This window comes from Perca fluviatilis, chromosome 1 (assembly GCF_010015445.1).
Source record: "Perca fluviatilis chromosome 1, GENO_Pfluv_1.0, whole genome shotgun sequence".
Lineage (NCBI taxonomy): Eukaryota > Metazoa > Chordata > Actinopteri > Perciformes > Percidae > Perca > Perca fluviatilis.
This window is the reverse complement of record NC_053112.1, coordinates 17,039,683-17,052,747: the sequence shown is the minus strand read 5'-3', so window position 1 is coordinate 17,052,747 and position 13,065 is coordinate 17,039,683. Positions and strand designations below refer to the sequence as shown.

The window sequence follows — 13,065 nt, the reverse complement described above, 5'->3', positions numbered from 1 at the left end:
TTGTAGTATACATCTGAGTTAATTTAGTGGATAATTCTTCTGTGCTTTTAGTATGATGTTAAAAAACCCAATTCCAATGAAGTTGGGATGTTGTGTAAAACGTAAATAAAAACGGAATACAAAGATTTGCAAATCCTTTTCAACCTATATTCAATTGGATAGACTACAAATACAAGATATTTAATGTTCAAACTGTAAATGTTAATTTCAAAATTACTCATTTTCAATTGATGCCTGCAACAAGTTCCAAAAAAGCTGGGACAGGGGCTACCACTGTGTTACATCACCTTTCCTTTTGGGACACTTATTTTGGAAGATTTGTATGTAGAATTCTTTTCCATTCTTGGTTGATGTACGACTTCAGTTGCTCAACAATCCAGGGTCTCCTTTGTCGTATTTTGCCCTTCAGACTGGCCACACATTTCCAACGGGAGACAGACAGGACTGGACTGTAGGCAGGCCAGTCTAGTACCCGCACTCTTTTACTACGAAGCCACGCTGTTGTAATACGTGCAGAATGTGGCTCAGCATTGCCTTGATGAAACTAGCAGGGACGTCTGAAAAAGACTTTGCTTGGATGGCAGCATATGTTGCTCCAAAACCTGTATGTACCTTTCAGCATTAATGGTGCCTTCACGGATGTGTAATTTACCCATGCCATGGGCACTAACACACCCCCATACCATCACAGATGTTGGCTTTTGAACTTTGCGCTGATAACCTGCACTGTCATTTTTATCTTTGGCCCGGAGGACATGACGTCCATGATTTCCAAAAACAATTTAAAAAGGTCCCATGGCATGAAAATTTCACTTCATGAGGTTTTTTAACATTAATATGCGTTCCCCCAGCCTGTCTATGGTCCCCTAGTGGCTAGAAATGGCGATAGGTGTAAACCGAGCCCTGGGTATCCTGCTCTGCCTTTGAGAAAATGAAAGCTCAGATGGGCCGATCTGGAATCTTCTCCTTATGAGGTCATAAGGAGCAAAGTTACCTCCCCTTTCTCTGCTTTGCCCGCCCAGAGAATTTGGCCCACCCATGAGAGAGAGAGAGACATCATGACTTTCAAACGAGCAAAGTGGCAGTTGGTCAAGGCCACACCCCCACCCTCCACCTTGCCCCCCTCCCCCCCTCCCTCCTCCTCAATAGCTACAGACACAGAAATGGCACATCCTAAGTAAAGCTCATTGTGGGACTGGCTCTAGTGGCTGTAATTTCAGGAAAGGGACTTCAGATACAGTATTACACTTGCCAGGACCCTCTTGTAAAAGAGATTTGTAATCTCAAGGAGTTTTTTCCTGGTTAAATAAAGGTTTGAATGAATGAATGAATTAGGGGACCACTAAGGTCTATATAAAAGCATCCAAAGAACACCATGTCCTGGGACCTTTAAAAAGAATTGGACTCGTCAGACCACAGCACACTTTCCCACTTTGTGTCAGTCCATCTCAGGTGAGTTCGGGCCCAGAGACGCCGGCGGCATTTCTGGGTGTTGTTGATATATGGCTTTAGCTTTGCATGGTAGAGTTTTAACATGCACTTGTAGATGTAGGGACGAACTGTATTAACAGACAATGGTTTTCTGAAGTGTTCCTGGGCCCACATGGTAATATCCTTTAAATAATGATGTCCGTTTTTATTACAGTGCCGTCTGAGTGATCGAAGGTCACGGGCATTCAATGTTGACCTTGCCGCTTACTTGCAGAGATTTGTCCAGATTCTCTGAATCTTTTGATGATATTATGGACTGTAGATGATGAAATCCCTAAATTGTATGTTGAGAAACGTTCTTAAATTGTTGGACTATTTGCTCACACAGTCGTTCACAACGACTGAGCATTTTGGGCATGCTCCTTTTATACCCAATCATGACCAATTAACCTGGTCACCTGTGGAATGTTCCAAACAGGCGTTTTTAATTTACGTTTTACACAACATCCCAACTTCATTGGAATTGGGGCTTGTAAATGCAGGACTATTTGTAATGGAGTATTTTTACAATACTTTTTTCTAAATAAAAAAAGGTTTTTCTTCCCACTGACAGCACCATCGTGTTTTTGAACTTGTTAAGTAATAATTACGTGACTACCAATAAAAGGGAAGAGGAGATGGCTGGATCTGCAGAAAAATCCACTGACTGGTCATACGTCCTGCTAAAAGAGAGCTTCTAAAATTGGCCTGTTTCCCCTCTTAGAACAGCCAATCACAATGCATCTTCAGGCCAGTGAGGAAAAACACATTAACCTCTTTAAGGCATGTATACAGATACAGATTTTGGGAGAAGAGGAATCTGACTGGGAAGAGACTCGAGAGGCAGTGATGTACCAGTGGAGAAAGAATGTTTGAAACATTTTTGATGAGTGGGTGAAACATGTAACCGTAGCACAACAGCTAATGCCATTTTTCCAAAAAAAGTGAGGTGGTGTAGTCATAGTTGATGTTCGTCCAAGGTCAATTTTAAGACACTCAACCGGCAGCTATAAGAAGGTAATAGGATCTTAGTGGACACGTACAATTGGGTCATTTGATCATAGGGCGCCATCATGTAAGGGTGCATCTTTTATATATATATATATATATATATATATATATATATATATATATATATATATATATATATATATATATATATATATATATATATATATATAAATATATATATATATATATATATATATATATATATATATATATATATATATATATATATATATATATATATATATATATATATAAAAATGAATTACTCACTGAACAGTCTGGTTAGCTCTAGGACAAACTATAACTAAAACAAACACACATACTGCAGAGTTGGGAAAATAGAGCTGAGATAATGGAACAGCATACAAAACAACTGAGTAGAGTCAGTGCAGAGTACTGAGTACCAGACACCTTCAATTCAGGGACAAACTAGCTTCGGAACTAAATTATTTGATTCTGCTTCTTTAATATTGACTTTTTGACCAGCACACCAACTCTGTGGTTAATATGCCAAACGGAACAATACATAAACATTATGAGGGATAAAAAAATGTAACGAATACAATTAAATACACAATGGATGGACTGACGTAATGCGGTTACATCATTATCTATATGAATATGTTGCCATATATTCTTGTTTCTTGTGTAAATTAATATCTTGTAGGACTTTCAGGTAACATCACATTCCTTTGAGAGAAAATGTAAAAAAGTGCCTTGATATTATAAAACATTTGGGGGTTAAGATAACCGTTCAAGATTTGGGTTTTAAGACCCCTTAAACAGAAAAGGGATGTGAGGAAACTGTTGACATCAGAGATGTTTTAAAGCTTGGAATGACCTTTATATGAAGAAACAATATTTTGTGTGCCCCTGGTTCAAAGGGACAATGCCTAATGTGCTAGAAACCCTGCTGTAACATTGAAGACCATAGTGTTCGTATAGGACAATTAAAAACAACCAAAAATAAAGTCATTACATGTTTTTGTTCGGCCATTCAGTCTTTGTTAACAGTATAAACTGTTAGCCAAACAAAATATAATTATTAACACAAACAATAGAACGGTACAGGTAAATTTACATCGTGGCTTCATTTTTGTTTTAAAGAAAGACATTAAAGACAAACATTAAAAGCTTGACGGTATCCCAGTAGCCATCTGTTGCCTGGTGAGTACCAGGATCCCATGATGGCCCACTGGGTCATTACCGTTTAACAGCCCTAGATAGTCTAGAGCCTTAACACAGACAGACAACAGATTGTAAATGCACTTATTTCTCTTCAGTGTGCATCTGGATTTGTGTAGTAAGTATTTCTGCATCACAACATAAGGCTATAACTGTGGGCAATGCACCCACAATGCACCTGTGCTTATGTGTAATGTGGTGGTGACACCAGCAGGTCCACTGTCCGTATGTAACTCAAAAAGGGATACATTATTTGTGTTTAAGGGATTTGGATGAGATTTCGGATATAAGATGCAAGTATGTCCACGTGTGCACGCGTTGGTGCACTTATACCTGTGATGTGTTTGTGTGTGTGCCTGCCTCAGAGTACTCAGTTCTTCTTCTTGATATTGGGGCCGCGATTGTTGAACAGGCTGAGCCCCGATTTGCCGTTCCCATTAGCCACTCCGCTGACTGTGACGCCGGGCTGCTGGAGGACCTTGTCCAGTGTAGTTTTCTTAATGGCTGCTGGAGAGATGCGCTCCTGGTCTGCCAGATACTGCAGCTCCCTGTGAGAGGAAGGGAAAGTGTTTAGATATAAAGTACACATTGTGTGTGTGTGTGTGTGTGTGTGTGTGTGTGTGTGTGTGTGTGTGTGTGTGTGTGTGTGTGTGTGTGTGTGTGTGTGTCTCAATTTTCCTTTCAGTGTTACAAGCATAGATATAGAACAATATCGTTTTATATCTATGGTTACAACTATAAAGCATGAAGACACTGGGTTTCCGCTATATACATTTATTATACAGCCGTTTGTGAAAACTCAAAGTCGTAATTACACAACTATACAGAGCAGTCTGCTCTACTGAACTCAAGCAAACATGCGCTCTATCTCCCCTTTGAGGGTGAGCAACTGGAACAGTGACAGGACGCCATCACTCGCAAGTCATGGCAACCAAATACACAACAGTGCAAGTATAGCACTTTCTCAGAGTGACAAACCGCGGGTCCCGTGAAATATGACAGCTACAGAATATTGGAACGTTATGGACACTGGATTTGATGAATTTACTGTTTATCAGACCCCAGATGAGGCAAGAAGCTAACGTTAGGGAACGCTGCGGTCCCTCGGACTCCTCGCTGCAGGAGACGCTGTAGTCCCCCGACACGCTCCATTAACGTTACGGTTTTAAACTTTTTCCAGGTTAGTGGGGGTGCATACTGCTCAAAAACGTAGTAATGTTCCCTCAGCATTTTGTTTTGTTGCTTAACCGTGTGTAAAATGAGCGGTGTCGTTAAATCACCCATTTCAGGTAACGGTATCCTATGGTACCGTCTATTTGCTGGATTTTTCGAAGGGAAGGGTAGCCAACGTTAGCAAATAAGTCCACTGAAGGCGACGTTATTGTTCATATTTTTGGCACTCTTTAGTAATCAGAGTAGTAGTGGTCATAGTGAGTGAAAATGTGATGTGAGATGCACATTGCAAAATGTGTTATGTATCTGGAATTGTTAACGGTGTGTGATATCTGTAAAGCTGAACGGACTCATAGTAGTAACATTAAGCTAAAACAGATTTTATTCTGATCCAAAAACTCTCTCTGTGAGATAGGACAGAGAAGGGACACTATTACATACTGAAATGTAGTTGTAAGACATATGATGCTTTTGAGAAACGACTGCAAATAAAGCAAACTGTTGCCAAAAATTAACTACACGCTGTTTTCACTTAGGTAACGTTACTGTTGACGTTCATCGACATTTGATAGACTAATCAACAACAAGAAATCGTTGGGGGATTTGGGGCCTAAGAACAGCAATAGGTGAGATAAGCTGAGAAACCTGGTTTTGCTGATTGTGTAGATGAGTCATTTGAGGTGCAATTGTCTCACCTTGTCCTAATGCATGAAGCCTCCACCGCATTGATCAGGAGACTGCGGAAGCCGCCGCTCTCCATGACGTGCAGGGCGTGGATGGTGGCGCCCCCTGGTGAGCACACGTTGTCCTTCAGTTGGCCGGGGTGTTGCTCCGAGTCTAGCAGCATCTTAGCTGCTCCCTGAAGAGAAACAGGAACACGAGAAACAACTTAAGTGGAAGGAGTTGAGGATTTATATGAAGGACACTGGATTGTTTACTTCTACATAGCCATGGAGTGCAGATATATCAGAATCAGCTTTATTGGCCAGGTTTGCGCAAACAAACCTGATTTTACCAATCACCTGCAGAAAACAGCTACATGTTGAAAATGTATCCTTTAAATTTGTTTTCCTTTTGGCACCACACAGATTTTATATTTCCACATTACATCATTTTAAAGAGTTAAGTCAGCAGTTATAAGACAGTAGAAATGTTTGGTGCATTGAAAGTAGCCCCTCAATTTTACTGCGTTTTCTGCCTCCAAATACACAGACGACCACACACACAACTCACCAAAAGGGCCTGAGCTCCAAGTCTAACAGCCAGTCTTCTGGGCAGACCCATCTTCACTCCTCCGTCTGCAAGAGCATCCAGGGCTGTGAATGCCTGTTCAACACACACACACACACACACACACGTGAGTTTTTTTTTTTTTTTTAGTAGATGGTTGAGACCTGAGTTTAATTTCGTGACCAAGCCAACAGACTTTTTCCTCTAGACTTAACACTGAGAGTAGATGATTAGCGCATGAGTACAGGGACATGGACTCATCGCTTTACGTTCACCCATAATAATCCCAAAATGATACCAAACTTCTACACTAGTACAAATAGTTTATGTACTCAAAACGATGGATTGGAAAGTTTGTAAGTACACCAGAAATTTATGAACACTTGCCTGCTGGCTTCTGCTCTCTGCTGCTGCTACCTGCAGTTAGACGAGTGCTTAGGGCAGTCTACACATCACCACACCGAAAAGAGTTACAACAAATATATTTATTAATTTAACTTTTTTTTTTTTTTAAGTAAGTGCTGTAGTATAACTAGCAGGAGTCAAGTTATAATTGAGGTAAGTTTGGAGACATTACCTTATTTAATCATTAAATTAATAAATATTTTTGTTGCATCTCATTTCGGTGTAGTAATTTGTAGACAGCCCTAAGCACTCAGTAGCAACAGCAGCAGCAACAGAGAGCAGAAGAGAGCAGGCAAGTGTTCATAAACTTCTGGTGTACTTACAAACTTTCCAATCCATCGTTTTATGAGTGCATAACCTATTTGTACTAGTGTAGACGTTTGGTATCATTTCGTGCATTATTAGTGGGGTCATTTACGAGATACAAACGTGGGTCCATTAGCCTCTGCGCTAAGCTATTCAGCTGATAACGCTACTCTACGCTAACTCTCCCAATGTTAGACCCAGGTGAAAAAAGCTTCTGGGGGGGTGTTTGGCTCGAGGTCATGGTGCAAAGGACCCTAGGGTGAAATTACTCCAAACCATCACTTTAACAAATGTACATCACAAACTAGGGGTGGGGGGAAAAAGTTGGTTCTCTTTTTTTGTCGATAAATATTGACAAAATATATCAATTCAATATATAATAAATAATTTTTTTTATTAGCACCTTCAGACATACAAAACAATCTCCACAATATGTGACAGATAACATCAGATGGCACACAGAACAAAGAAACACAATGTGAACAAGAACAAAGACCCTCACCCACCCTCGGCGGTCTCAAGGAAGTTGATTCTCTTTTTTTTTTATACATTTTTTATTATTTTTATATTTTTGAACATACCAACACAATTGAACAAGATCAAAAACCCTCTCCCACCCTTGGAGGAGTAACAGGAATCCCACCTTGCCCAGTCACTCTCCTCTACTTCTTGTGATGCTGAGGTCATTAGGACTACTTGTGCTGCTGTGTTTTTGCATCGGTCTATAGTCGATGACTTGGCTTTGTTGATCCTCGCTGTAGAGAGTTCAAGCTTAACCATGTCTAGAAAATACGCCAACCACTGTTTTATACAAAGAGTGGGGGGGGGGGGGCGCTATTATTTTCTTGGTCGATCAGCTCGAATCTTTTGAAAGATTATGGCTAAATGCAGAAAAGTCAATAATCAGAAATGTAACCCCCCCCCAACCTGTATGTTCGAGCCTCCTGGACAGGTGAACTGTAGTCTCACATTGCTAGACCTATCTCCACAGCGCTGGAGTATAGGTAACCTGGGATTCAGTTGCCTGCTTGTAGGTTAACGGTTAATGATCATTCCTTAACCAATACACATCTTTTCAGGCATTTGACGTGACCGTATAAAGCAGGAATATTAGAGATTTGGAAAAAAACAAGCATGGCAATGAAAGCCATTACCATACCTGGGCACCCTCACATGTTTTATAAAAGGAGACTTTCATTAAAGAAAAGACCTCGAGCCTGAAAACATCTTTAAAATATTTTCAGCCAGCATAGTTTTGACTGCTGTGTATACAGCCATAAATTCTTTGCCGTTTGATCAACTAAGTCACTTAGCTCACAAAAAACCTAAGATAAGAAATTTTAAGTACTTCAAGTGAAAATACCTAACATTTGCTGCTTACAGCTATGAAGATTTGCTTGTTTTTAATCTCTCTCTCTCTCTCTTATTATGAATTAAATACATAGAGCTTTTGAATGTCAAATAATTAAATATTAACTTTGAGGGTTTCTTTCACTTGTGGTTGTCATTATTCTTGTCATTTTATAGACAACGTAACCATAAAAAAAGTGTTATATAATAGAAATAGGATAGAGGATTACACCCATTATTTCCCTTTTACTCCGATTCTGTGTGTATGCGTCACACCTCACATACAACCCTGTGTGACAAACACACACTGCCCTGAAGTTACTTACGTAGGCCGGTCCACTGCCACTCAGCCCAGTGACAGCATCTATGAGGTCCTCCTCCACCTCCGTGCAGTAACCCACACTAGCCATCAGCTGCTCCAGTAACTTTCCATCCTCCACCTGGAATGTGGACAACATGGTAATCATGTGGGAGAATTAGTTAAAAGCAAAAAGGTCCAGTTTAACCTCTGTGCAGATATCTGAGATACAGTGAAAGAACTGACATCCTAAAAACACATTTGAATCTGGTATCAACAATTGCTCCACTTTACCTCTGCGTGTGTCCCAGTGGCGTACACTGTAGCTCCCTCTCTCACCACCACTGGAGTATTAGTCATACACCTCATGACTTTAGGAGTTGGACGGTATTGAAGCAGCTTCTGTGAAATTCAAGAATGAAAACAAAGGATAGGGGTGTAGAGGAGGCAGGATGTAAAACTATTTTCTTTATATGTTTGGAAGTCGGGCTGGGCGATATGTATCCTACACTGGCTGATATGGGTCATTTCATATCTCGATAACGATATATATCACGATATAGCATGTTTTCTGGTAATTCAATAAATAGTCTATATGAAATAACCACATGGTAAAGCCTATTGTTGTATACTGTGTGAAATAATTACTTGACAAATGAAAATTAAGAACTTTAGTGCAAAAGGAACATAACGTGCAAGGATCAGAATATAAAGCATATATCATCATCATATGGCCCAGCCCTATTTTGAAGCATTCCAAAACAATTTATTAAACTAGCAAAAGCAAGGAAGACAGAAAGGCTTGAAGAGAAGACTGTTCCTTAACGATACTTTTTTCAATACCGTATGTTTTAAAATCCATTTCAACATCAACAAAAATACATTAAAACACAAAAACTTTTTCCTTAAAACGGTTATCGAAATTACAAAATTCTGGTAACACTGCTCACTCAGAGTAACATTACAGTTTTTTCCGATTGCTAAACGACAGTGGGCACAACTGGAGTCACGTGTGCAGAACTCTAACTACAGTCTGCACTACCAACAGTCACCTGAGCTAAACAGTTCACATCATAACTCATTCAAAGCAACACAACTCTTCACACACGTCTCAAAACAGGCTCAGTGCAGCCAAACACTATGAACAATCCTCACTGAGATAACACACACTGTCACTCAGAACACACTGAGGGTAAAAACACTAGCATCAAACACCAATACAGAAATTACAAACGTTTGAACAATTTGAGTGACTTGACACTACTCAATAGTTTATTTAAGGAAAAGATATAGATTGTATAGCATACCAATTTTTACATAAGGTAAACAAGAAGGAATGAAAATCAGCAGTTTTCTTCAATAAAGTATTTTGTCTCTAGTAATTTATGGAATTACTGGGGAAAAAAAAACCTAAAAAAAAAAAGGTACATACGTAACAGTAACAAAGAATAGTGTGACTAATCCTGCCTCTCTCCAGCATCATGAGGCAAGTTTTCTTCATCACATTGGATGTCTTCATCATCTCTAAATACAAATGAATGTGGTGTTTCTATTGCTTTCACCTCTATTACTTTCTGAAAAACTGTAAGAACACAGTTTTACTATAGTAAAGATATAGTATTTTTCACATATTGGTATCTTTGCTCTTTTACCTGTTTCTCTCAAACGGTACAGTGTATAATTGTTTCGTTCTTATTTGGTGTTTGTATTACAAAAAAAGGCTTTCTGAGCTTTCTCTACTGTATATAAATACCGTATATGTTCACTAACTAGTCTAAAACAAGACACCTGCTTAGGCTTTCAGCTAAAATTGCAATCAGCAGTGTTTGATAGGCACCAGACTGAAATCTATTCTGTTTTGAATGTGTGGTTAACAGCTTTGACAGCAGTGTGTTAGCATTTGAACAAAGTGCTGTAAATCCACAGTGTTGTGCAGGTTGTGGTTAAAGTCATGGGATAAGTGTTTAGAGTTTTGAAAACTGTGTTCAGACAATGAAAAACCAACTAGAGTTTGGTCCACATGAACTGCTGCTGTGCAGACTGTAGTTAGTGTTTTGCACATGTGACTCCAGTTGTGCCCACTGTCGTTTAGCAATCGAAAAAAACTGAATCAAACTGGTCGTGCTTTTGGATAGGGGTGTGTCACTCAGATACTCAGGATTGGTATCTATCCGAACTTGGCCAAAATTACCAAAAAAATAAATAAAATAAAACTTTTTCGCCACAACATGAACATATTATAAATAATAATTAAATAAACAAATTACATTGTGTACAGGCTAATATTGAACGTGCGTGCGAACGTGCGCCAGAGCGCCGCTCTATGTCAATATGCAGAGAGGACAGATAAGCTTGCGCTTACACGCTCAGACGCTTTTGGAACCGAAATTTGGCACCAAAAGATAAATCATTTTTCAATAGGATCGGAGTATTTCTTTCGGTGCCATAAAGTATCAAAGTTCGGTGCCCAGCCCTATTAATAACTCGGGATTAGAGAGCAAGAGAGAGATGGTGATAAAAGATGACCTTCTCTATGGAGCTGATGGTGACGCCTGCCGCACACGAGACTATGAGATGACGGTCCTCAATATCTGGCCCAATCTCATCCAGAACAAAGGGGATGATGTGGGGTTTCACAGCCAGGAAGAGGACATCACTCTTACTGACGGTCTCTTTGTTGCTAGTCGTCAGGTTCACCCCCATTTTCTGCAGAAAAAGAAGACATGAAAATCAATCATGGTAAACAGAGAGAGGGTGTTAACAGTATACTAGTGTTAGCCTGTTTTAAAAGAGAGACAAACGCAGACCTATCTCCCCCCAATATCCACAGCGCTGTGTAGCGGTATTGAACAAAAAGAAGGCAAACAGGTGTTACTACAGCAACATGCACACATTTTAAGCTTCTTGACAAGCCCACGCTCGCACACATTGCACCAACGTTTTCATTTCACTTCCCATTTCCAAACACCACACAACAAAGAAGAAATGAGTCTTCTCTTACCCTCAGCCCCGACACAGTGGGCAAATCAGAGTCTGGGGAGCTGGCTGTTATCCTGTGTGTAGCAATCACACCTGGGGAGAGAGACAGGATGAAGCGGAGAGTGAGCTATGAAGACGTACAATGAGATGGGAACGGTAAGATAAGCCCTTACTGATCCCCAGAGGGGGGAATTCACATGGTACAGTAACAGCACAACATGAAACAAGTCTAAAGAGGCAGGAAACAGGCAAAGTACTATCTAAACTGAATACATTAAACAAAGAAATGTAGGAAAGGACATTAAAAAGCAATTAACATTAAATAAATTCCTCAGACCAGACACAGGATGTGTGCAAAACAGAGTAATGAGTCTAGTTGTGCCACTCTGTAGGCCTTATAAAAAGGTAGAAATGTATGTATGTGTGTGTGTGTCTCTGCATTTTCCCCCTTTATTTGACCCAAAATCAGTCAACATGCATGTGTGATCTGACATTACTTAATACTTACTTTAGTTTCAGTACAAGTCAAATATCGCACAATAAAGAAAGAAACATCACCTGCAGCTGTGAAGCCTTTCACCAGTGCGTGAGCCAGCTGGCCCGCTCCAATGAACCCAACACTCATCCTGTCAGATGATGTGGCGTCTTTGAGCCTGTAAGAAAGCTGCCGCTGACTGTCATGCATTTCAATATGTACAGACCCACAAAACACCATACTATACAATATGCATTCACATATTTACTTCTGATTAATTGTGGATCCAGTTTTTTTTTAATTATTGAAAAGCACAGAGACAGGCTGATGATGCAATCTAGAGAATAATCCTGGAGGGAAAGATGAACACCTGCTCTGACACTTGACACGGAGTGATTTTAGTGGGATATGGGTACATTTTCTGATTTACAACTGTGAATGTGAACTGCTCTACATTCAGATGAAGTTGCATTAAACCAAAAAACCTTTCTGAGCCCACATATTCGTTCTCTAGTTCAGGGTAAATGGAACTACTCCATAGGTGTAATCTGAGGACATCTAGATGATGTCCTGAAGTCTTGATTTCCAGCTAAGTTTGTAACGTTGTTGTTCAACATCACTAGTTTATCACAATGTAAACTCTGTCTCTAAGTTCGCCTTTTAACACCATCTTATGGTGGCTAACAAGCCGTTAATATAGCTAGCCGTTGCTCCGTTTTATGCTGATGGACGGCGATAGCATTTCCAAGCTAGCTTATGACCGGCTATTCTTGGCTAAAATGAATGATAAATACGACACATTCATACAAAACGGAGATGGTTACCTTTATCTAAATCTTCCAACTGAGGTTCCTGAGTTTACAGGTGTAAGTTTGCGACGTGACGGTTCTGTCGCGGCGTGAGAGAAACACAGAACACACCGGTAGACTACTACTTTCTCTGTCAACGTGGCTTCCTCTTTACTCAACCCCCATGTGCGCCATTACTGTAACGGACAGTGAGACTGGCCAATCACGACAGTGACACGCTGATGTTCTGGCCAATGAGGAGATAGATCACAGCATTTGGGCGGAGTTGTATCGTTCATCACGCCAAGTTGCATCAGTCTTCTGGGCGGTAAAGCAGCCCCCCTGTAAATGTAGGTCAAATATAGGAACCGTGAGGTTATGTTTATATTGACCAA

General features: G+C 40.1%; 1 protein-coding gene across 2 annotated transcripts; it reads right to left on the bottom strand.

The window, feature by feature from the left end:
• Window positions 1–2,927: 2,927 nt before the first annotated feature.
• On the bottom strand, window positions 2,928–12,864 carry pycr1b (pyrroline-5-carboxylate reductase 1b). 2 transcript variants are annotated; one of them, XM_039794332.1, is made up of 9 exons: window positions 12,707–12,864; window positions 11,966–12,071; window positions 11,430–11,500; window positions 10,955–11,134; window positions 8,723–8,830; window positions 8,457–8,570; window positions 6,073–6,165; window positions 5,535–5,698; window positions 2,928–4,214 (listed from the first exon to the last, which is right to left on the bottom strand). In XM_039794332.1, exons 2-9 carry the CDS (start codon window positions 12,030–12,032, stop codon window positions 4,037–4,039), a joined length of 975 nt encoding a protein of 324 aa, XP_039650266.1. In that variant the 5' UTR covers window positions 12,033–12,071; window positions 12,707–12,864; the 3' UTR covers window positions 2,928–4,036. The 2 variants fall into 2 exon arrangements, with proteins under 2 accessions (XP_039650266.1, XP_039650257.1); XM_039794323.1 differs by having other exon boundaries at window positions 11,966–12,060; window positions 12,707–12,860.
• Between the last annotated feature and the right edge of the window lie 201 nt (window positions 12,865–13,065).